This window comes from Scyliorhinus canicula, chromosome 14 (genome assembly GCF_902713615.1).
Source record: "Scyliorhinus canicula chromosome 14, sScyCan1.1, whole genome shotgun sequence".
NCBI lineage: Eukaryota > Metazoa > Chordata > Chondrichthyes > Carcharhiniformes > Scyliorhinidae > Scyliorhinus > Scyliorhinus canicula.
Genome location: NC_052159.1, coordinates 49956904 through 49983375, shown reverse-complemented (window position 1 = coordinate 49983375; position 26472 = coordinate 49956904). Strand labels below are relative to the sequence as shown.

Below are 26472 nucleotides of genomic sequence, written 5' to 3'. Positions count from 1 at the left end.
ATAAAGACTCAGGCTCAGTCACAATCGGATACTTTTCTTACAACCTTGGGTTACACTATTATTCAAGTAATTAGACAGCAGAAGAGTCAATTCTCACAAAGGTACTCAGATCTTTAACAGAAGCTCTTGAACTTGAGAAGGTATCTACAGAAAATCTCAATCTTTAACGTGGAATTATGGATTTAAGGGAGACAGTCACAAGCTAAAAGAAAACGTTTGACACAGATTGCATTTCGGCTCAACAGTGGTGTATGAAGCTGAATAAAAGATTTAGCAATTATACAGCACTTTTCATGACCTCAGGATCTCCCAAAATGCTTTAACAGCCAATGAAGTACTGAACTTCTACAAATGCAAGCTACTATGTCGTGGGTGCGTATGTATGGGAATAGCACTTGGCAAAGAAGAAATTGAAAGAGAATGAGGCACATCAATTAGTTATTAGTTCAAACTGTCAATGGAGGCAATAAACAAAGCAGATAGCATGCTGAATATTTGGAGCTCAAATTCCTCTCAGGCATACTGAGAACTGTGTTTAGGTTAAACCTGGAATAAAGAGTACATGACATCCTTAAATTGGAATGAAGAGTACATGACTTCCTTGGAGCAGCATTTAGGGCTATTCACATGAAACAAGATGAAGATTGATGCTGATTCATGTTGGAGGGATAGTTGTATGGAATGATTTGCAAAAAAAGCATCAGATGGGATGTGGAAGAGATATACAAGTTGATTAACAACACAAAAAATAAACCAGAACAATATACTAGAGCAACAAATACAAGGTCAGGGTTATGGAGGGGAAGCTTATGAAAGACAACAGGACATGATATTTACATAGAGTATGATTAACATCTGCAACAGGTCATCAGAAAAACTAGTTGAGGCCAGAATCTGTTATTGGGAAAATGCTAACTTTAAAAATCATAACACCACCAGGCAGTGTCAACAAGGTTTTGTGAAAGGGAAATTGTATTTACCAAATTTATTACAGCTCTTTGAGAATGTTAGAAGCAGGGTGAATAAAGAGAACCTGCAGATGTAGTGTATTTAGATTGCTAAAAGACATTTGATAAAGTGCTACATCAAAGGTTACTGTACAAGATCAGAGCTCATAGTGTTGGGAGTGATCCATCAACATGGAGAATGGATTGGCTAAGGAGCAGAAAACAGAATCAGGATAAATGCGTAATTTTCAGGTTGGTAAATTGTAATGAGTGGAGTGTTGCAGGAATCAGTGCTGGGGCTCAACTATTTACAAGCTACATTAATTACTTGGATGAAGGGACGAACTGTATTGCAACCAAATTTGCTGATGATACAAAGATAGGTAGTAAAGCAAGTTGAAAGAAGGAGATAGGTTAAGAAAATGGGTAAAACTTTGATGGAGTATAATGCAGGAAAATGAGAGATTACCCATTTTGATAGGAAGAATAGAAAGGCAGAGTATTACTTAAATGGCAAAAGATTGAAGAATGCTGCAATGCAGAAGGATCTGGGTGTCCTTATAATTAATCATAAAAAGTTAATATACAGCTAAAGCAAATAATGAGGAAAGAAAATTGAATGTTAGCCTTTACTGCACTGCTTAGCACTGATGCTTCACAGCACCAACGACCCAGGCTCAATTCTAGCCTCGGGTGGTCTGTCTGTGCGGTGTTCGCACTTTCTCTCTGTTTCTGCGTGGGTTTCTTCCGGGTTCTCTGGTTTCCTCCCACAGTCCAAAGATGTGCAGGTTCAGTGGATTGGCCATGCTAAATTATGCCTTAATATCCAAAACATTAGGAGGGGCTCCAGGGATGGTGTGGGTCACGGTACCGTGCTATTTCCAAGGGTCGGTGCAGACTCGATGGGCCAAATAGCCTCCTTCTGCACTGTAGGGATTCTATGATTCTATTCTATCAACCCAAAAATAGGAAAGTCTTGCTATAACTCTGCAAGGATTTGGTGAGACCGTATTTTTAGTACTGTGTATGGTTTTGGTTTCCTTACCTAACAAGGGATATATGTGCGCTGAAACAAGTTCAAAGAAGGTTCACTGGGCTTATTCCAGTTGTCTTATTGGGCACATTTAGCAGGTTGGGCCTGTAGTCACGGGAGTTTAGAAGAATGAGAGGTGATCTTATTGAAACACAAGATCCTGAGGAGCTTGACAGGGTGATGCTGGGAGGATATTTCCTCTCATGAGGAAATCTAGAACTAGGGGGCAGTTTAAAAATAAGGGGTCTCCCATTTAAAGTGGAGATGAGGAAGAATTTAATCTCACAGAGGGTCGTTAGTCTGTGGAATTCTTTTCACAGAGAGCATATTCAACGCCGAATTAGACAGATTTTTGATCGACAAGGGAGTCAAGTGTTGTGAGGGGGGGTTGGGTTGTGGTGTGGGGAAAGCAGGAAAGTGCCGCTAAGGCCATAATCAGATCAGCCATGATCAAATTGAGTAGCAGGACAGGCTCAATGGACCAAATGACCTGCAGCGTTCCTTTCTCTTACGAGTCCAGTATTCTCAGAAGATTGTAAGAAATAGCTGGAAAATAGCTTGATGCATTTGAAGAATGAAATCAAACAGGCCGAAAAGTTCCCTTCATTTGACAAAGAATCAAATTGTGAGATTTGTATTGTTCTAAAGGTTCAACATTTTGTCGCTGGTTGTCATAACCTATTCCATGGGTGCATCTTAATCATGGATAACACGGCTGCTTTTAAGGGATAAACAAAACTACAAATCAATAAGGCATATATAAATAAAAAGTTACATGAAAAATAAATGTTGAGTGGATAGGTTAGTGAGGGAAAGTGTGTGAGAGAGAGAGCATGAAATAGAGAGGCACACACATGACTGTAAGAAAGTGATGGTAATGTACATGAAGGACAGTTTAACTTTCACCTTTATAACTAATGAGTGAAAAGCCGCATACCGCATCCATAAAAACCACTCTGCAGTCAGGACACAAACCAGATAAGATTCCAATATTGGAGATGAGAGTTATGAAACCTGCAACGCATGAAATTCTGGTCCAACTGAGACTTTTTGATTTTTTTATCCTGTACAAAAGAACCTAAAAATTTGATTTGGTTTGATCTGTTCAATATCAAAACATTTATCAGAGAAAAACTAGTCAATAATTGGTTATATCTAAGATTGTGAATAATATTATCTATTTTTTATGTTTCATTGAGCAAAAGAAAATAACTTCCCCAACAATTACAAAAACACTCAAACCTTTAAGAATAAAGTATTTGTTACAGCATGCTGTCCAATGAATTTAGTTCTTAATCGTACAGTGTAGAAATGACCCAGTTCCATCCCAGTCTATATTACACCATTCACCTGAAGAAGGAGCCGTGCTCCGAAAGCTCGTGTTTGAAACAAACCTGTTGGACTTTAACCTGGTGTTGTAAGACTTCTTACTATATTACATCAGCAGCTGAAGGGCTATAATTAACCTCAGTGGTCCAGAAGTGGCACGGGGGAAGAAATAGCCAGGGGTTTTGCTAATTGCTAATAAGATCAGGCTAGTTATGATATTTTTCATGGTCAGATAGCATCCTGAAACGTATTGAATTTCCTGGATTGCCTTTGTGCCAGCTTTTGAGCCAATCTTGGTAATTGGAATAAGCTGGAATTTCCAATGAAGCCCATTTGCCTATGCCAAAACATAAAAACAACTTCAAAATTAAAGCATATCCTTGATGGGTTGAGGGAACTGGTACTGTTAGAAGAGTTTATAAATTGCCTCTTCTGCACTCTAAAAATGCACATGGAGGAACAAAGAGTTACCAGAGTCTCAGCTGTCACAGTTGTGGTTGATGTTTATAAGGTGAATCAGAAACCTCTAAACCACAGCAAATTTGGCTCAGGAAACTCCTTTAGCCAATTTGCTTACCTGTGAAACCCACTTCCAGCAAATGGACTAAAGGAGTTACCTCAGATCCATTTAATTGCATGGTGTTGGACAGTGGTTCCGCATTGACAGTACATGGATCGGACTGGTTAGAATATTAATCAGAATCGTTTAACAGTATGGATCGAAGCAAGGTCAGGTAATATGAAAGTTCAACTTGTTTAGGTTTGGGGATGACAAAACATTGAAGTCGCTGAACAGATTCCATGCAGAATAGTTCTATACAGGGTTACATTTTATTAAGTAACCCTTTGTGTGGTACCAATTGAACATGTTTTGGAAATCCAAGTATATTTCATCTACTTGTTCCCGTTATCTATCCTCCTCATTACCATCTAAAATAATTCTAGTAAACTTATCAGGCATGACTTCTCCTTCATGAAGCTATTTTGATGCTGCTTGATTATATTATCTATATCTAAATGTTCTGCTACTACTTCCTTTACAACATCCTTTAATATTTTGCCAATGGCAGATGTTAGGCTAACTGGCCGACAGTCACCTGTTTTTGCCTCCCTCCCTCTTTGAATAATTAAACATTGGCAGTTTTCCAGTCCTCTGGAACATTTCCAGAATTTAAGGATTCTTGCAAGATTAGTGTACTAACTATCTCTGTAGCTACTTCCTTTAATATTCTAGGATGCAACCCATCAGATCTAGGTACTTATCGGCCTTTAGCCCCGTTAGCTTCCTTAGTACTTTTTTTTCCAGTGATAGTTACTGTATTTATTTCCCCCTCCCCTTTTGCCCCTTGATTATTTAGTATTTTTGTAATGTTGTTACTGCCTTCCACCATAAAGACTTATGCAAAGTATATTTAACTTTCCTGGTTCCCCATTATCTTTGTTATGAGTCATTTAAAAAACTATATTTTATTCAAGGCTTTTTACATATATACACAAAATATCAGAAGAACACATCAACCTAAACAAACAACCACAGATCCCCAACCACCCTGATACCAACACCCACCACATCCCACCTTCTCAATTTTTATATCCTTACCCCCCCCCTCCCCCCAAACCCTCCTCCCCTTGCTGATCCCTCAATCCTCCTTTGAAGAAATCAATGAACAGTTTCCACCTCTGGGTGAACCCCTCTACCGACTCCCGCAAAGCAAACATGATTTTCTCCAACCTCAGGAATTCTGCCAGATCGCTCACCCACAATCCTGCCGTCGGCATCTCCGAGTCCTGCCAACACAATAAAATCCATCTCCAGGCTATCAGGGAGGTAAAGGCCAATACATTGGCCTCACTCCTTCCCTGGACTCCCGGGTCTTCCGATACACCAAATATCGCCACCTCCGGATTGGGGGCCACCCTACACCCAGAACCTTGGACATAACATCCGAGAATTCATGCCAGAACCCCCTCAGTCTTGGACACACCCGAAACATTGCGGGCAGCACGGTAGCACAAGTGGATAGCACTGTGGCTTCACGGCGCCAGAGTCCCAGGTTCGACTCCCCGCTGCGTCACTATCTGTGCGGAGTCTGCACGTTTTTCCCAAGTCTGCGTGGGTTTCCTCCGGGTGCTCCGGTTTCCTCCCACAGTCCAAAGTCGTGCAGGTTAGGTGGATTGGCCATGATAAATTGCCCTTAGTGACCAAAAAGGTTAGGAGGGGTTATTGGGTTACAGGGATAGGGTGGAAGTGAGGGTTTAAGTAGGTCAGTGCAGACTCGATGGGCCAAATGGCCTCCTTCTGCACTAAATGTTCTATGTGGATGTGATTTGTGGGCCTCCCTGCGCACCACCCACACCTGTCTTCCATCCGTCCAAGAATCCTGCTCATCCTTGCCACTGTCCCTGTGCACCACTTTAAACTGGATGAAGCTTAACCTCACACAGGATGGGTAGGCATTCACCCTCCGCAAGGCCTCTGCCCACGTCCCAGCCTGTATCGCCCCTTCCAGCTCCTCCTCCCACTTACGCTTGATCTCCTCCAGAGCATCGTCCTTCTCCATCAATTCCTTGTATACGTCTGACACCTTTCCCTCCCCTATTTCATCCTCTGACAACGGAAGCGGCAGCCCCGAGAAGGACAGCACCTCTCTCTCCACGCCCCCCTCCACCCGGCTCCAAGAACACCCAACTCACCCACGGGGTCTTCCCAGAAATTATCCCATTAACCTTCCTAAAAAAGGATTTGGGGACAAGGATAGGGAGGTTCTGGAAAACGAACAAGAACCTGGGCAGCACTGTCATTTTTACCGTCTGCACGCGCCCAGCCAGTGACAACGGCAACACATCCCACCTCTTAAAATCTGCCTTCATTCCCTCCACCAATCGTGCCAATTTCAATCTATGTAGCTGGGCCCAGCTCCACGCCACCTAGATCCCAAATACCTAAAGCTCACCCCCACACCCTAAACGGCAACTTCCCTAATCTCCTCTCTTGCCCTCTGGCCTTAATCTTGAACACCTCGCTCTTCCTTATGCTTACCTTACACGCAGAAAACTGGCCAAATTCCCCCCAAAATCTCCATCATCAATATTCAGCAGCAATATCGGGTAGTATGACCCACAGTACTCTGGGCCCTTGTGTTTCTTTAAAATCAGGGAGATGGAAGCCCGTGACAATGTCGGGGGAGGTTCCCCCCTCTCCCCTGCCTCACTGAATGTCCTCACCAGCAGCGGCCCCAGCTCCGCACAAAATGTTTCATAAAACTCTACTGGAAACACATCCGGACCCGGGGCCTTCGCACCCATCGCACCCATGCCATCCATCACCTCCCTCAGCCCAATCGGGGCCCCAGCCTCTGAAACCTGTTGCCTTCCACCTTGGGGAACTTCATCCCACCCAGGAACCACCGCATTCCCTCCTTTCTCGTTGGGGGCTCTGACTCATACAGCCTCCTATAGAAGGCCTCAAATGGCCAATTCACCCCCTCTGGGTCCATCACCACCTTACATTCTCCCTCACCCTACCACTGCCTGTTTCCTCAACTGGCGGGCGAGCATCCTGCTCACTTTCTCCTCGTACTCGTACACTGCCCATCTGGCCCTCCTCAACTGCCCCACTGCCTTCCCCCTGGCCACTAATCTAAACTTCATCTGAAGCCTCTGTTTCTCCCTTTTTTAAAATAAATTTAGATACCCAATTATTTTTTTTCCAATTAAGGGGCAATTTAGAGTGGTCAATCCACCTAACCTGCACATCTTTGGGTTGTGGGGGTGAAATCCACACAGACATGGGGAGAATGTGCAAATTCCACACGGACAGTGACTCCGGGCCGGGATTCGAATGCAGATCCTCAGCGCGGCAGTCCCAGTGCTATCCACTGCGCCACATGCCGCCCATCTGTCTCTCCCTTAACAGCCCATCCTCCAGCGCCACCTTGTACCTCCGATCCACTCTGAGAATATCATCTACCAGACTTGCTCTCTCCTCCTGCTCCAGCCCCTCCCTGTGCGCCCAAATCAAAATAAATTCCCCCTTGGAGGCTGTGATTCAACTCCACATATCCCCGAATGCAGTCCTCACCCGCTCGCACACCCCCTCATCCACCAGCAGCCCCACAACTAAGCTCCACTGTGGCCGTTGGACCTCCCTCTGAAGCACCCACAAATCCATCCAATGTGGCACGTGGTCAGGACAATCGGTGAGTACTCCGAGTCGGACACTCCAGCCAGCAGCGCCTTGTCCATCACAAGAAAGTCGATCCGGGAGTACACCAGGTACACATGGGAGTATGAAAACTCCTTTGCCCTCGGCCTTCCAAACCTCCATGCGCTCCATACATCTCATCAACTTTCTCGCCACCGCCGACACCCGTGACAACTTAGGACTCAACCGATCCAGACTCGGGTCTTGGACCATATTGAAATCACCCCCCATAAGCAGCCGATGAATGTCCAGGTCTGGGATCTTCCTTAACACCCGCCACATAAGGTCCACGTCACCCCAATTCGGGGCATACACATTCACCAGGACAACCGGCATTCCCTCCAATTTCCCACTGATCATCACATACCTAGCTCCCGGATCAGCCACAATGCTTCCCACCTCGAAAGGCACCCTCTTATTCACCAACACCACCACCGCCCCCTCATCTTCCTGACCAGCCCAGGGTGGAACACCTGCTCCACCCATCCCTTCCTCAGCCTTGTATGATTCCCCCAGCTTCAGGTGTGACTCCTGCAAAAACACAATATCCACCTTCAGACTCCTCAGATGTGTGAACACACACGTTTAACAGGCCACTCCCTCCTCTGTCGAGCAACCATATCCCTTTTTAAGCCAGCCCCTAGCCTGCGTCAAGCACCTTCCAGGTTGGCCCTCGGATGTCCGCCGCCATCGCTCCCTTTCCACTGCACCACACCAACCACACCCATGTCAGCAATCCTCCCCCCCCCACCATACAAAAGACCAACCTCATCCGCCCCCCCCACCTTCATCCTGGCAACCTCCCACTTCACTCCCATTAACTAGCCTTCCCAGCTCGCATGGTGACCCCGCCCAAGGCCTCTGACTTCCCCCTTATCTCCAGTCCACCCCTCCCCGCAATCTTCCCACCACCAATGAATAAAAACTAAAGATCGCTCCCCCATTGAAACCCACTGCAAATTGCTCACCTCATATACACGCAATGCACACAAAACTCCTCTCCAAAGTTTAATGTCCTCACACTCCTCCCAGTCCATGGTCCCTCAAAGTACATTACTACCTCTTCCTGCTTCTGCTGTGTCACCCACAAGTGGGAAGGGTACAAAAGTGCGAACTTCACTCTTTTCTTAAAGAGGGCTTCCTTTATCCGGTTGTACCCGGCCCTCTGCTTCGCCAGCTCCCCATCCACAGCTCACTCCCTTCCCAGGTGCCTTTCTTGGTCTGCCTCACCCACCAGAATTTTTTTCCTTGTCCACCATCATCACCATCGCCCTTGGTGATTCCCCCACCTGCGGCTTCTTCCTCAGCGGCCTGTGCGCCTGATCCACCTCAAGTGGCCAGTTGAAGGTCCCCTCCCCCATCAACGTCTCCAGCTTTCTCGTCACATACTTGGAGGCCTCCACTCCTTCAATGCCCTTGGAATCCCAACAATTCTCAAATTCTGCCTCCTTGAGTGGTTCTCAAGATCCTCCAATTTCTCTTAGCCTCTTCTGGCTGTTCAACACTATCCCCAGCTCCGTTTCCAGTGAGGCCAGCCGCTCCTCATGATTCCCCACCAACACCTGGATCGCCAGGACCCGAGTCTCCTGCCTCTGCTCCACTCGATCAATCGGCGCCCTGAGCGGCTCCACCACCTTGGCCAGATCCTCCCACGCCTCTTTCCTCTGCTGCTGGAATTTATTCAGAAACTCCAACCAGCTGATCTGCCGACCACTGGGTGGGCAGCGCTGCCACTTGCCCTCTGCCATCTTCACCTTTGGCGCACCACAAAAACTTTCTGCTCCAGCTGCTCTCTCTCTTTCTCGTGGCACTTCTCGTCTGCTGATGCATACAGCAGCCTCACCAGAGGAATATTACCTTCCCTGGGCACTCGTACACCTTTTGTCCTCAAATACCACAACACTCGGGTGAGGAAGGACTGAACAAATCCAACTTGAGTGGGAGCCACGAAACGTGCGACCGCTCACTCCATGGCCGCCACTGGAAGTCCCCAAGTTTTCAGTTTCAACTTTACTTTCTCCACTTTCCAATCGTGCCCCCTCTTTGTTACGAGTCATGAATTATTTGAAATGAAATGAAAATCGCTTATTGTCACGAGTAGGCTTCAATGAAGTTACTGTGAAAAGCCCCTAGTCGCCACATTCCGGCGCCTGTCCGGGGAGGCTGGTACAGGGCGTTTATTTTCATAAACGTCTGCCATTGCTAATCGATTCCAGCTTGGGTCACTGTGCGGCGTCTGCACATCCTCCCCGTGTGTGTGTGGGTTTCCTCCAGGTGCTCCGGTTTCCTCCCACAGTCCAAAGATGTGCGGGTTAGGTGGATTGGCCATGCTAAATTGACCGTAGTGTCCTAAAAAGTAAGGTTAAGGGGAGGGGGGGTTGTTGGGTTACGGGTATAGGGTGGATATGTGGGTTTGAGTAGGGTGATCATTTGCTCGGCACAACATCGATGGCCGAAGGGCCTGTTCTGTGCTGTACTGTTCTATGTTCTATGTTCTAACTGTCTTTTCTGCTAAACTCTTTCCCAGTTAACTCCAGCCAACCCTCATTCCTTTGTAATTGCCCTTATTTAAGTTTAGGATAGTTGCTTCTGACCGAAGTTTCTCACTCTCAATGCTAAATTCTACCATGTTATGGTCACTGTTTCAGAGGGGACCTGATACTCTGAGATTGTTTATTAAATCTGTCTCATTACACATCACCAGATCCAAAATGGCCTGCTCCCTGATTGTATCCACAACATATTGTTCTAGGAAACTATCCTGAATACGCTCCATGAATTCTTCCTCATGGCTACCTCTGTCAATTTGATTTTCCCGATAAGTCACCCATGATTAATCTACTATCTTGTTTTACATATCGGTATTATCTTCTGATTTATTCTCTATCCTACAGTGTAGCTACATTTAGGGGGCCTATAGACTACTCCCATTAATATCTTCTTCCCCTTGTTATTTCTTACCTCCATATGGATTCTATATCTTCCATTCAAAGATCATTTCTTACAATTGTACTTATTCCATCTAGTACTAACTAAGTTACCCCGCCACCGTTTCCTTCCTGTCTGTCCTCATGAAAAGTCACATACTCCTGAATGTTTAGTTCCCAGCTTTGATCTCCTTGTAACCACGTCTCTGTAAAGGCTATAGCATTATACCCAATAATCTCAATTTGTGCCATTCATTCCTTTATTTTGTGCCAAATACTAGGTGCGTTTAAGTAAAGAACCAACACTTTTTCCTTTTTATCATTATTTCCCCCTTTGACCCTATTTGTTGGGCTTTGTTTATGCTTGTACACTCTGTCCCTTCATGTTACATTCCGAGTATCATTACCTATGCAATGTTTCCATATTATTTTGCTCTGAAACCTATCTCCTCTCCAGAATCCCCCCCCACCAACAGAATCCCTACAGTGCAGAAGGAGGCCATTTGGCCCATCGTGTCTGCACCTATCCTCTGAAAGAATACCCTACCTAGGCCCACAGCCCCGCCCTATCCCCATAACCCCACCTATTCTTTTGAGAAGGAAGGGGCAATTTAGCATGGTCAATCCATCTAACCTGCACGTCTTTGGACTGTGGGAGGAAACAGGAGCACCAGGAGAAAACTCACGCCGCCACAGGCAGAATGCGAAAACCCCACATAGACAGTCACCCATGACTCGAATTGAACCCAGGTCCCTGGCACGTGAGGCAGCAGTGCTGACCACTTTGTCACCTTGCTGTCATCTATTGAGTTTAAAGCCCTCTCTATTTCCCTAGTTATGCAGTTTGTAAGAATACTGGTTCCAGCACGGTTCAGGAGTAGGCCGTCCCAACAGTACAACCCCCATTTGCCTCAGCACTTGTGAAAGTGCCCCTCTAACCAAAACCTACCTCTCCCACACCAGTGATACTTTTTGGAAAAAGATCAAGGGGAGGCAATATAAAATGAAGTATATAATTCTAAAAGGATACAGAAGCAGAAAGTGAATATATATGCACAAATGATGGAAAGATGTGAAAGTGGTTAACAAATCATTTGGGTCCTGTGCTTTATAAAGAGGCATAAAATATAAAATGAATGAAATTATGATGAACCTTCATAAAACTCTGTTTCAGTCTCAATTGGAGTATTGCGTTTAATTCTGGGCACCACACTTTAGGAAGGATGTGAAGGCATTAGCAATGGTGCAGAAAAGATTTTAAGAATAGTTCCTGGAACTTAAATTATTTGAATTGATTAAGAAGAACAGCCCCAGAGCAAGGAAAGCCGAGAGATTTGATTGAGGTGTTCAAAATCATCAGGGCTCTGTTCAGGGTTGATGGAAGTGCCAAGAACCAGAGGATACCAATTTAAGATGAATTTAAGATCAAAAGAACCAAAGGCGACAAGAGGAAAAATACTTTTACATCGTGAGTGGTTAGGATCTGGAATGCATATTCAATCGTGGTAGAGGCATATTCAATTGCGGCTTTCAAACGGAAATTGGATAATTATCTGAAAATAAAAAGTTTTGCAGGGCTACAGGGAAAGGGCAGGGAAACAGGACTAGCTGAATTGCTTTTGCAGAGACTTGGCAGAGGCATAAAGGGCCAATTGACCATCTCTTGTTCTGTAACCATTCTGACTCTCTGCCATGATTCGAAGTCAAAATTGCAGCAACTCCAGACTTTCAGTGACAAGGAAATGTTACTATCTTTGATAGATTTCCCTAATAATGTAATGCAATAACATAACCAAAACACTGATTTTGCTCTTTGTGGTGTCGCTAATTTTAGCTGGCAGGTACCAAGTCAAGACACAACATTGAGGTTTAAATATTATATGAAAGGAAGGTTCAGACAACAATGCCACTTATTGTGTAGTTAATATCTAAATCTATATTCTTGCACCTTATTGAATTCATCTGAACTATGTTTTTTATTCTGCTTGCAAAGGGCAATTGTGATACAGCTACAATTATCATTCATTCACACAGAAAAGGTACTATTGAGGCCCCTGACTTAGCAATAAGGAATGAGAATAGGAGTTCAGCAAACAATAGCAAAGGTTTTATATCGAAAATTTGTTTGTTAAGCTGGATAATTTCCAGCTTCCCCATCTTTCCCAAAGAAGCTCAACTTGGCACCGTCTCCCTCAGTCACACTGGTGCTGGATTCAGATCACTATTTTCTCACGACTGCCACCAATAACATAATAGTCATTGCCTCAAAGTGGAGTAATTATGACTTTGACCAAACTCTTCTAATATATTGGAATGAAGGGAGCCTAACGGTTGCGATGTGAATTATAGGTAATCCTAGGTCCATTTTAGAAATAAAGATGCAATCTTTAGAAGTGTTATTTCAACTGATGGCAGCGTGAAAATTACCTGTTAGAAATTAAATACACAGATTGAAAGGTTTGTCTCCAGGAAAATAAGATAGTCAAGTTGTTGATGAAAGTGGAACTCATTTCCTGAACAATGAACAAGGGAACAGGAGTAGGGCAATCTGTTCCTCAAACATCTTCTGCCATTTCATGATATCTAGGCTGATCTGTATTTCAATTCTAGTTCCTGATTAGATTCCATATGGGGCTAGAGTTTACAGGACACACTGTTTTTACCCCCTCCCCTGCTTAAAACGTCAGGAGTCCAGGGCAAGAATGATTTCCCCTTCAGCCATTTAACAGCCAACTGAATGCTAATATTCTGTAGGTGGGACTTCCGCTGACAGGAACAGCATGTTCTTCCTCAGAGAACTGCTGGCTAATCACAGGCCAGCAGCTTTTCAATATCAGTAACGCCATAAGAAGTGCTGGCAATTGCTAGTACTTTACTCGCAGCTTGGGGAGGTTTTCAACACTGGTTTGGGACTTGGTAAGTGTTTTGGGGACCTATCAGGCTCTAGCGGGAGTGGGAGGGGTGGGAAAGGCTGGAGTTTAAGAGGCCATGTAAGGGTCCTTCCTGTGTGTTCCTGTTTATTCTCTTATTTCCCTTTTCTTTAATTTTGCTGCTATAATTTTGATCCACAGATGTTTAATGGACCTATGACTTTAAGGGAAAGCAGCCTGTACCTTTAACAAACAGCAGGACCCAGAAGACTGTGCTGACTTGGCCAGTGTCAGTGATGACTTGGTTTGACTGATTTAGCTGGTGGTCAATGAATGGGCCCAAAATGCTGTGCTCTTGCCAGTGACAGGTATTGACTGGCTCTGATCCCACTGGGATGTTCCCTGAGTCATGAGGTTCCAGTTTGGTTTCACTTTTGATTCTGCAGCTTGGATGGAGGGTTCAAATTAATTCTCTCCCAAATGACCCAGCTAAACTCTCTTCAGAAGGTGACTGTGAGGGCTCGCTCTCTCTCTCCAGAGAGTTTGAGTGCTGTTTTCTGGAGGCTGAAGGGTCCGAAAGTCAAACACGAGCTGGAAGCAGCGTTTGATGTGAGATAAAGTGTCTCAAGAAAGAAATAGGCCTGATGCAAACCTCGAGGTAAAGGCCCAGTTTGATAAGTACTAAACTAACTCTCCATTAGACCTGCTGCCTGTAAGTATTGTACTGAGTGAATTACTCTGCAAAGAAGACCATTACCAGCCGCAAACCAGAGACTTTAGGAGGCCTTCCTCGCAGCACAGCTGCTGATTAAAGAAATACCATTGGAAGCAAAAACCTTTGACCTTCATCCTTGTTATTTTCACCCCATCCCCCTTCTCTGTGTTTATTTGTCTTGTCTGTGTGGGTGGAGGGTGGGAAAGTAAAAGGAGGGTAGTAGATTATCTTGTTGCCATCCAAGTGTATTTACTAAATAATTCACGATTACTCTTGTTATAAATAAAGAGTAATTGCGTTTCAATTTACAAACTTGGTGACTGTAATCATTGAGCAGTTAAGGGCCAAACTTTGGCAATTTTTATAAGAATTATTGGTTAATTCACTTGTGTTGTGACTCCAGGACAAGTGGGGCCAGAATTGACCACACACTTGCCCAGAATGTCGTAACAGCCATAGGAGGAAAAGAACATGGGGGGCTGAGGGCCCATTAAGGAGAGACTCCCCCCACCACCAATCCATGCAGGGAAATCTCTCTGGGATGGACACTGGCGTGGGCCTCTCCCACCACTAGTTAAAATCCTTGCAGTTGTGTGATGAACCCCTTCATTAATTGTTGATTTAAGGGCCTCAAGTGGCCCACTGACAGCAAAGCTGCACATTGCTACCCCACAGCTGTTAAAATTGTCATGGGGGTAGGGAAAGGGCGACTGGCAGCAGTCAGGCCACCCATGGATTTTCCATATCCCTGTGCCTTGAAACACACCCATGGGCCCCCTTCTTGTGGAATTTTCTAATGGATTCTTTCTATTTGCCCCAGCTGTAACATCCTTGAATCTTAAACACCTCAATTAGCTCCTCCACTTAATCTTCAACATTCAAGGGAATGCAAACTTTATTGGGAGAAAAGCTCCATGAATATTTCTTTTAAACTGCTAATCATACAAAAAGTCAGATAATTGGTGGAAAAAGTTGCCAATTAACTAATAAAATGTAAAACCCTGCCATTGACAAAAGCTGAAACGAAGATAGAACATGCCACACCTGCACAGAAGGTCAATTCACACCTGAAAGAAAAATGGCAGTTAATGTCTCAGGTGTTATTCGATATATCCTTAAAAAGGAAATATTTTCAGGGCTATGTGGGAAAGAGCAAGGGCCTGGGTCACATTGGAATGCTTTTTCAAAGTGCTAGCACTGGCATGGTGGGCCGAATGGTTTTCTTCTATGCCATACAATTCTATTATTTTATGTGTGACCCTTGATCAGAACTTGTTCAGGGTTATATCCATTTCCAATATTTATGCATCAGCTTTTGAGTATAAACCATTTGCCACAATTTAAACAGGTTTTGGATGACATAATAACAATTTTTTAAAATATAAATTTAAAGTACCCAATTCATTTTTTCCAATTAAGGGGCAATTTAGCGTTGCCAATCCACCTACTCTGCACATCTTTGGGTTGTGGGGGCAAAACCCGCGCAAACACGGGGAGAATGTGCAAACTCCACACGGGCAGTGACCCAGAGCCGGGATCGAACCTGGGACCTTGGCGCCGTGAGACAGCAGTGTTAACCACTGCACCGACATAATAATAATAATAATTTTTAGTTTCTAATAATAGTTTCAGATGACATATAACACATTCTGAACTTCCTCACCAGTTACAATGTCATGTTGTTAAATTAAGCAGTATCTGGTGGTTAAATACATAAATTTCGCTGGAAATAAGAGTTCTAAAATATGTTATAATTTCAAATCTGAAGAACACTCCCACTCGTTAAAATTCATGTCACATCAACTCCTACTGCATTATGGCAATGGCAGTAATGGCTGCAAAACAGGATGGTTTAAGTCTTGCAGCTGGAAGAGCACCATCTACTGTTTCAAGTAAAACTATATGATTAATAAGGTTCTTATACTGTATACAGTTCTAAAATTTGAGGGTAGACGCGGTCCATGCGATTGTGTTGTGAATTTAAGGCAGCGGAGGACCTGATGGCAACTATTTGTTTGCAAATAACAGCATGTTATGAGTGTTCACTCAAGATGTAAAGAATCCAAAACAAGTCTTTTGTCAGAAGTAATTGGAGCAGTTATGAAGCTATGGGTATCATATGGCTGAAATCTGGTTTCAGAGCAAAGAACCATTAAGAGAATATTTTCATATATGGCACATATGCTAATGTCACTTTTATCGAACCAGTGAAGTTGCAGCACAGAAGCAGGCCATTCAACCCAACAAGTTCACCAGATGATTCCTGCAATGGCAGGATTGTTGTAAGTGGAGAGATTGGGTCAACCAACTCGAGTTCAGAAGAATGAGGAGGTTCTAATTGAAACATATAACATTTTGATAGGGCTGGACAGACTTTATGCAGGATGTTTCCTCTGGCTGTGGGAGTCCAGACCAAGCGGTCACAATCTCAGGATATGGGTTAGGCCATTTAGGACTGAGATGAGGCAAAACCTCTTCGCGCAGAGGGCGGTGAATATGTGCTTTTCGCTACCACAGGAGGCTGTGGAGGCCAAGTCAGGAAGGAAATAAATAGATTTTGAGACTCGAAAGGCGTCAAGGAGTATGGGGAGTGTGCAGGAGTATGGCGTAGAGATAGAGGATCAGCCATAATCATATTGAGTGATGGAGCAGGCTCAAAGGACCGAATAGCCTACTCCTCTTCCTATTTTCTATGTTTGTAAGCTGCAGCCACTGCAAAATCATCAACTGAAGCCATCTACTTTAATTGCAGCACCTTATATTTTCTCTATATAGTTGCTCAGCAAATATTTATCTAAATTGCTTTCAAAACAATATATTCCATGTCTCAATACCCACTCAAAAATATTGGGTGGTATTTACTGGAGGCAATAGGGTTTTTTCCACCAGTTGGAAAGTTGGGGAGAACCTGTGCCATCACTTTCAGGGAAAGACTACCAAAATTAAGTGTGACTCGAGAATTTAGCTGGACATTGACAGGCCTTTCCTACACTGAGGACACTATGAGCAGAGGTCCTGCCTGTCGAGAGCTGTCTGCCAATTAGAGCCTGGCAGCTCGATTGAACAGCGGGGCTAGCAAGGAAAGGGTACCTGTTGCCCATCCGTGGCCTAGTATTGTCCATGGATGGTCCACAAGCGAGTATTGAGGTAGGGGTCAAGGAGAACAGAAGCGGCAGCAAGGGCTGGCATTAGCTTTGAGGGGCCCTCAGCTGTCACCCGCTTCTGATGCTGGGTCCCTTGATCAGGCACCGAGTGCTTTTGAATGAAGGGCCTCCCCAGGAGTCTGCAAGCATGGGCTTGCTTGTCATACATCTTGCATGGTGAGCCCTACACCCATCAAAGGTGGTTTGAAGCCCTTAAAAGCTTCAATTGTGCCATCCATGGGCTTAATCAGGGCGAAGGTGAGAAAGGAGCCAGTGGCATAGCATGTCGTCACCCCATCATTCTCCTGCCTGATTAAATGCCTCACTAAATGTCATCAAACTCACCACAAGAAGGGCATGAAATTTTGTCCATTTGTTAAAAATTCTAATTTCCTCTCTTTGTTCTTTTGGTAATAATCCTCAACTTATGTCTCTTTATCCATGAGAGGAAACAAGCTTTCAAATAATTTTCAGCTATTAGGCTACATTCCTTTTAACTCCATGTGCCTCAATGCTCATGAGTTTACCCTTACCTATACAATCTGGTTTGCTCAGAAAATTTGAATTACTGAAGCATGACTTTCTTCTTACAAATCTGTGCTGGCTATTTTGGGTGGCCAACCCCACCAGAATGGTTGGGAGTCTCTTGGAATTAGCACTGATCTCTTGGCGGTCAAAGAAAACTTTCGGAGAGAATTTAAAACAATATTTAATTGATGTCATAAGTTTGGTCCATTTGGCCTAAAAGCATCATAACCCCTAAAATCAAAATGGAGGGTCCCGCACCACTAGCTGGTAAATGGAGATTCTCCATTCCTCCACAGCAGGCAGTAAGGAGTTGGGTGGAGAGCAGACCCTCAACTCCCAGGTGGAACCAGGGATAGGGGGATGGGCCAGTGACATGACTTGTCAAGCGAAATGCCAGAACTTGACATAAAGAGTGAGAGTAGCGACTGGATACGGTCATGAGAGGGCACGGAGCAGCTCAGTTGAGAATGAGATTTGATTGTCACTGATGCTTCCAATATCTCTCAGCCCCCCATAATTATTGCACATCGAGGGCAGTAAGAGAGATGGGCATGATTTGGATTTTCTATGTTCATCCAGCCAACTCATAAACCTAGAATCCACTCGTGCCACGACACCGACTTTTCATGACATCACTTATACTGATGATTTGCGGAATATGTCCAGCCAAGCAGATAACTCCACAACCATTCATGATTATCCAATGCCTCTGTAAAGTGTTCATTTCATAAATTTAATATTTTGACTAAATTTAAATTGAAGTGTTTCAAAAGGAAAGACACATACTTGACTTCACTGATGGCTCATTGGAACTGTGTACTGGAATGTGAATAGCAGAGCTATACAAATCACGAGTTTGCAGTTGAACCCTCCGCTCTTGGAAACATTTTGTTGATGTCAAGCCAGTGATCTTCACATGACAACTCATGCTGGACAAAGGCTGAGGTATGAAGTTGAAGTACAATGCCAGACTTGGCTGTTATTCTCAGTAAACTGCTGACAGTAACTATTTAAATTAAAGTATTAAGAACTATCACTTATAGGAGGTACTGAAGGAGCGGCTAATGCCTTAAAAATAAATTCAGAAAAAGTGGGGTGGGGATAAATATAATTTGTTTGGCGCATAGAGCAGAGTTAAGATGCTCCAACATAGGCATTAAAAGTCTCCTTTATCTGTTCCCGATCAACGTCATCCTTAGCTGAAAAAACTCACTCCGAACTCATTCAGATTTCCCTCCTACCTCCTGATGTGCAGCCTTTCGTCCCTCTTAACTTACTTGGAGCTTGGCATTGTACTCTGAGCACTGTCACAAAACACTAAGGTCTTGCTGGTGAGTTAAAAACTATGACGCGTGCTTGCAACCTTGCCATTCTCCTCGAATATTCTCATTTGTGCAACAGAAGATTTATTTCAGGAAATAAAATTTTGGGATTCAGCATATGAGTGGTTTGAAATATGACATGGTAAGTGTGCTATGGTTGGGCATAACAGGTGAGTTAGGATCTATGGTTCCCAAAGTTCTCCTGCACTATGGTTTTCCTTTCGTTGTTTTGGGGTCTGCTGTACACCAAGAGATAGAGATGGATTGCTGAGATTAATCAACAATTCCTTATAATTGTATCATGCAATTGTCAGGATGACAGAAAGTGAACAATATGGATGTTGGTCTTTTTTGATGAGACAGGCCATTCAGCTGATCTTAATTCATCCACCCAGAAAGACTGTATTACCTTAAATTTCACCATAAAATAATTTCTAAAAAGACTCATTGTTTTTGCCTCTACTGTTATCTTTCATGCTTTTTGAGCTTTTTTCTGTTCAGTGCATATTCTGTAAACCACTGAGAGACATCTGCCCACAAGTGAGAAAGAGTAAAATAATGCAAGCTAAAACACTCATGAGGAATGCTTTCATTAGACATTTGCTATTTTCATTCATTAATTATGCAGCCTTCTGCTTTTGTGAGATAGAAACAGAATTCCAAATACCCAGCGACAATCCAAAATCTCTTGTCACCAGTGTCAAACAGAATATGCAGGGAATATGGAAATACCAGTGATGCCCCCAATGTAAATTAACAAAAAGCAATTCCCAATAATGAACTCTACCTCTGCTACAGAAATCTGAGTAAGATGGGTCAACCACATAAGTCTCAACTCTATAGATAGCAAGTACAATGTGGAGCTGCATCAGCCTGCTTTAAAAACAAAGCATTAACAACATATACTCATACCCAAGCACGCATTGTCTCACCAACAAAAAATAGCAATCAAACACAACTACTATAAACTGATCCATCAAAGCAATGTTTACCTCAACACAATAACTACAGCAGAGTCAAACATTTCCAGCAGCAGCTAATGTTACGATTTTGAGTCGGTCAGCTTGACCATGCCAACATGTTCACATAAGAGTAATTAAAACGTTTACATATGGTATGAGCAAATTTGGATTTTTATCACATGTTACTGAAAAAAAGCATATCAAATTCTCTACTAATTTTTGCGTAGAACTTCAGTCTTTATGCACAGAAACCCAGTTAATCCAACCTATTTAAAAGAAATAGGATGAATTCCCCAGTTAGAGATACCTGGAATCAACAGAACGGCATTTGAATGTCAAGGTATTAGCATTAAAAGTAATTTTAGTGCCTCATATTATTATTTAAACTTTCAGACATGCATATCCACCTATTTTGCTGAAATGCCAGGAAGATTGGCTGCACAAGTATCAGGAATCTGCCCTGCACACATTAAGACAACACAAAGGTTCAACCTAATCTATCCATTCAGAAACCATATCCTTTTAATATAACGAGTAGGGTATCCTAGATACATATTGCCGAAGCCCTCAAAATTGGCATGATTGATACCACTGGACTTAGGTTTCTTTCACTGCATTAAATGCTAAACAAATTCTTCCACACCATAGCACTGTGGAAACACTTTATTGCTACAATCAATGTAACAAAATTATGATCACCTTGAACACAAATAAGTATCTACTGATCTTGCATTAGTAATAGGGGACAGTGTGAAATTTTCAAGAGAAATTCATTTCCTCAAAAGGGACTGTGTATATGAAAAAGCATGTGACAATGTTTAGAAAGGGCTGGAACGAGGAATATATTCATCATCACATCTTCAGCACAGTGCAATCATATGCATAGGACATGTTAAAATGTTTTACTATGACTTTCACTATATCACATCTTTTCAAAAGTTGGCAAGTTGTCAGAAAAAGCCAATTGGTTCACTACCTGCTCTGGATGTGAAACGGCTCTTGTCACATACTATGCTAATTGACTCTTGATGCCCTTATGGCAACGAGGAATGGGCAATAAATACTACCTTGCTACTGAGATCCATAACCAAAGAATAAATCTAAAAAAAATCCTGAAGTCATATTGTCAATGTAGTCAGTATTCTTACCTGCAGCAGATGACAGCTTTACAAGACAAAGCCAGATCTAAAAACGAGCGACGGACTTCAAAGGATAGTGCGTATTTCAATGTGTGGCCATCTATAACTAGGGCAAGTTCGTTCTCTTTGTTCAAGGACTCACCGAGGTCCTCACAATGGTGAGTAAGTGTTTCCCTGGTTGCCTAAAAAATAAACAAATGTATCATGAACAATCCTGACCAACATTTTTCCTGATCCATGATCATCACATCCATTTTTGTTCCTGCTTCTATACTCCGAAGTGAAAGCAAGTAACAAACAGCCTAACCTCCACAAAATAAAAGAAACATGTTGAGCCATAACTTGGAGATTTAATGTGCATTTAGTAGTTAAAAATAAGACAAATAAGTCATAGTTATCTTTGAACCATGTTTGGGTTCTAGAGGGGGTAATTCGGAAGTGTGTACTCTAGTCTAAATGTTTACCATTCTTACAGGTCTGAACACTGGCTCCTCTGAATGCTATTCAATCTGAAATCAAAATTTGCTTGCACTCAGTCTTGGAGCAAAATTGTAAACCTTATTACAACTGAAGTTTATAAGATTATGATGCTCTGGGACTGTTTAATATAAAATTAAGAGGCTTGTGTGAACAGTTCTGAAGTTTGCCTGGCAGCAAACCTGGGTAGTTTGATTGTTCGAGATTAGCCACCTTCACACCCCACCCCCCACAATGCTGGGTCCCTCGAATTGGCATTGAGTGCTGATAATGAGGGAAGCCTTCTCTGGCAGGTCAGTGGCAAACCAACCCGCTGGGTAACCTTTGGGAGGGATGGGAAACTCACGTGGCTCCCAGTATTCCCTAAGCCACCACTGAATTGTAATTGGTTCAGCAGTAATAGGCCTCGTCGGCAGCCCCAACATAGGCTGGAATTCCCACGTCAGCGCCTGCCAGCCCTCTATCTTAAGCGGGAGACGTTTTGCCATTGCTGGGGTCTGACGTAGGTCCTCTTCAGTTAGTAAGTGTGCCCAGCCGGCATTGTTCCAAGTGCAATAGGCTGGATTATATTCCATCCGTTTAATCCATCCCGGCATTTCAGGTTGAGTGTTAAATATCCAATAATACCATTTAAAGACAAGCAGGGAGTTCTGTGGTGTCCTCAACAACATTCCTTCTTCAACCAACACGATCAAACAGAGATTAATTAACTGGTCACACATTGCATTGCTATTTGTGGGATATTGCTGTTCATATAATGATTGCTATGTCTGCCAACACACCAACAGTGTCTGCACATCAAATGGTTTGCTGCATGTGAAACACTTGCCCCAAGACACAATGAAATACTATGTAAATACGTGACAGAAAACAGGAAGTTAAATACGAATAAGTAAACCTCTGTTGTACTTCTCACAGCTACTATGTAACAAAACTTCGAGTGGCTAATGAGACTTCAAAGACATTACATTGACTCTTCAGCTCCAGATAAAAAAAAGATGATGTTCCCGTCACGGATAGGTGACTGATTAACACATTAACAAAATCTCAATTTACTTTATACTACACAGATTAATAAGTAGCATTCTGAAGGAACAGGGAAATAAATTTAGTAAACTTGGAATCTAAGGCTTTTTACACATTTAAAAAAAAAATTAAGTAATAAAATTAAAACCTTCAACAGCAAAAGTAAGTATTTTGGTTTATCAGAAGTTATATTTTTACCAACGCTGCCTCTCAAGTTCCTTTTGCCTAAACAGAACCATGGAACAATAGAATTGAACGATAGAATCCCTATCGTGCAGGAGACCATTTGGCCCATCGAGTCTGCACTGACCCTCTGAAAGAGCATTCTACCTAGGCTCACTCCCCACCCTATCCTCTTAACCGTACATAACCTACACATCTTTGGACACTAAAGGACAATTCAGCTAACCTGCACATCTTTGGACAGTGGAGGTAACCGCAGCACCTGGAGGAAATCCACGCTGACACAGAGAGAATGTCTAGTCACCCAAGGCCCGAATTGAACCCAGGTCACTGGTGCTGTGAGGCAGCAGTGCTAATCACTGTGCCACCGCCCATCAACAGAAACTGAACAGAGCTGTGCATTTTCTGTATGGGCTCCCGAATCAGGTCTCAGAACTCACTGCCTGAGTCTGGGAACTAAATATCCTGTCTTTGGTGAGATGAATTAATGTTCGTGGACAGCATTTGTGGGAAACCAGTTTATACAAGGTTCCTGGCTCCTCTTCCACCTGCAAAAATTTCAATCCATTTTGGGCAAAGCAAGTCCTCCACCACATGGACAGATGAGTAAAATATTCAAAAATATTATTGCTGAGCACAAGGAATTCCTGCAATATATCCTGTGTTGCTCTCAGCATCTGAGGATTTTAAATTGTAAAAGGCTGGGGCTTCTTTGCTGTATTTGAAAACAGCGTAATCAGTATAGAAACTGGCACACTAAATAAGCCGGAATATTTCTCTTCAATTCCTACTAGTCAGCCTCCATCCAAATGTTGTCAGGCATGTGCTACAGTCGCACTATTAACTGTGCATGAGTCTGTTCAATTTATTCAAATTATGCTGACCATTTGTTTTCCAGCCATGCTCTTTCAACCAGGTTTACGCTAGTGAGATGAAAGTTGCACCCTGCCCCACATCTGACCTTGGAAGGCCTCCAAAGATAATTAATTGACAGACCTGTAGACCATATATTTTTATTAAAACAGTAAAAAATATATACAAGGCCAAACGGTACAAACGCTAATTTTGTGTTGGAGAAACAGGGTACCTGTAGACCAAGGTAAACCTACCAGTAAGTGCATGGAAACTGATATAATAGGGAACACCTGGAACCAACCAGAATTCAACTTAAAAAGGAGATGAATTAAGAAAGGTCCTACTTACAAAGTGCAAGCAGTAGAGGAGATATAAATTGGAAGCTACAATTAATGAAGACAACTGAAATATTTCAGGTTTTTTTCCTGGACATCATGCATCTGGCTAGAGTAGCGGTTAGAACACAAAGGTCCTTAGCTGCTGAGGGAGTGCAAACTCTTAATAGAACATCCAGCACAAAACACTTCATGACAATCTCTGATATTGTTCATTTGATAGCTCAGTCATAGCTAAATTTAATAGTCATAACTTGTACCTTTTACACAATTACCTCAGTTTAAAATGTCATCTCTATACTTCCTCCCTGAAGCATAAATTGGGCAAGAATAATATCTTGCATTATCAAAATAATAATCTGCCATTTTAAAAAAAAGGGTTTTTTATAATTGCCTTTCTCTTAAGTTCTATTAAATAAGCAAAATGTGGGTGGCACGGTGGCGCAGGTCACTGTCCGTGTGGAGTTTGCACATTCTCCCCATGTCTGCATGGATCTCACCCCCACAACCCAAAAAGATGTGCATGTTAGGTGAATTGGCCACACCACATTGCCCCTGAATTGGAAAAAATAATTGGGTACTCTAAATTTTAAAAAAAGCAAAAAGTGTTTCATGTTTAAATCGTCCATTAAAGTTACTTTTGGCCATAGTATTTTTGAGGTATGGTGATCGCCAAGTCTCTTGTTAAGAAGCAGCTGGATCGGCCAAAAATTAAGTTCTGACTGTAATAATTGAGACTTTGTGCCAAGAGGGGTGGCAACCTTTGTGTTGCCCTCATCAGTTATGGAGGGGGAGGACTCGAAGACTAATTGGATTCACTTTGAGCTTTACCATTTGAAAGATCATCACTATGCTTTTATTTTGTCAATTTGGTGTTTCTTTCAACAACAAACTGCCTGTTATTGTGCATGGTAGGATACGGATACTATCCATACTAGGATATAATAAGATTGTATTAATCAAGTTTGTATTTCCATGTAGCTGAGATCTATGGTTGTGAATTCTACTCCACACATTTAGTCTCCTTTATGGAAGGTTCTGTATAAATATTTCCTGATCCAAAGGTAATGAAGTAAAACTCCAGAGTATGCATTTTCAATATCCAACTTTTCCCAACTGTCCTCTTAGCTTCTATTTTTATATTAATAACCACAGAAAAACAAACCAATGCATTCTCTTGAAATGCATTCAATCTTTTCTTCATTCACGAACTATTGCTCATTTACTCTAAAACATGAAATAATAAAAAAACTTGTCAGTGATTTTAAATATTTCTATACTTCCTTTAACATAATGAAACATAATGAAACATTGCAAACTTTCATATCTGGGGATTGGGAGTGACCAGGAGTAGGCGAGGCAGTTGAAGGCTATGTCAGAGAATTTGGCTTTTTGCACTCTTCTGAAGGTGGGGAGCATGGAGGCATGACAACAGGAGATTTTAAGGAGGGAGCTCCAGAGTTTGAAGGGAAGAAGGCTGATGGCTCTGGTAGGTATGTCAAAGTGAGAGATACATGACAGACCAAAGTTGGGAAAAAAGAGAAAGTGGCTCACCACCACAGTCTCAAGGGCAATTAGGGATGGGAAACAAATGCTGACCTTGCCAGCGAAGCTCACGTCTCATGGAAGAATAAAAATCACAGACATAAGGCTGGAGAAGGAAGTTAGGGAGAAATGTGGAAGGATCTGAAGGCGAGAACAGGAATTTCATGTTTTGAGGAATAAAGCTAATCAGCAAAAATAGATTAGATAAGCTGGATTTTATGCAGACAATGGATCTCTGGAGCAGTGGAAGTGAAATAACGTAGAACTCAGGAGCCCTAAAAGGAAGATGCTGAAAAAGTCAATCCAGAATCAGTGAAGGTTTTGGCGGCAATGCTGGTAAGATGGGGAAAAGAGGTATAAGTCGATATTCTTTGTGATAAGCTGGATGTAGGATTTGAAGCTCCTAGTGCCACTAAAATGAGTACCCAAGTTGGAGGCAGGGCGAGGAAATAGATGGGTTAACTGATGGTTTCAGTAATGGTAATCCAAGATGGAACAACTTGGTTCGAGTCAGGAAGTGAGAATGCATAGACAGGCACAAAAGTGGAACCATGAGGAGTAATTCAATCCCTTTCCTTCCACAGCGCATAGACCATTTGCCCATTTTATTCTGACTAACAGAAGGTGGGCCTTCCAGTTCCATTTGGGACTATAAGATTTCTCCCTGGCCTGTAAGAGAGAAGTGCAATGTGAAGTTTACTGTGAGGTGGTTCTTCACTCTTAAATGTAGATCCCCTGATTTTATCCATGTTCTCAAAGTCTTGTATAGTGATACTTCAATGGGAGAAAAGGAGGTAAACTTGGAGAAGAGCAACCCCAATCTGTCTTACATTCTCTGAGAGGACAGGTTGATCTTCCAGACCCTGCCAGTGACACTCCGAAATTGTCTTCAACAACCTTATATTTTATTTAGCTGTTTAGTCCCAGAGCAA

At 42.8% G+C, this 26472-nt stretch overlaps 1 protein-coding gene across 7 annotated transcripts in view; it reads right to left on the bottom strand.

Annotated features, from left to right (window-relative positions):
- atp8a2 (ATPase phospholipid transporting 8A2) overlaps positions 1 to 26472 on the bottom strand; it is a 792435-nt gene that overhangs the window by 292345 nt on the left and 473618 nt on the right. For all 7 annotated transcript variants that reach the window (XM_038818743.1, XM_038818747.1, XM_038818746.1 and 4 more), the window contains one exon: positions 21129 to 21301. In XM_038818743.1, coding sequence (XP_038674671.1) covers positions 21129 to 21301 — 173 coding nt within the window. The remainder of the gene's footprint in view (positions 1 to 21128; positions 21302 to 26472) is intronic.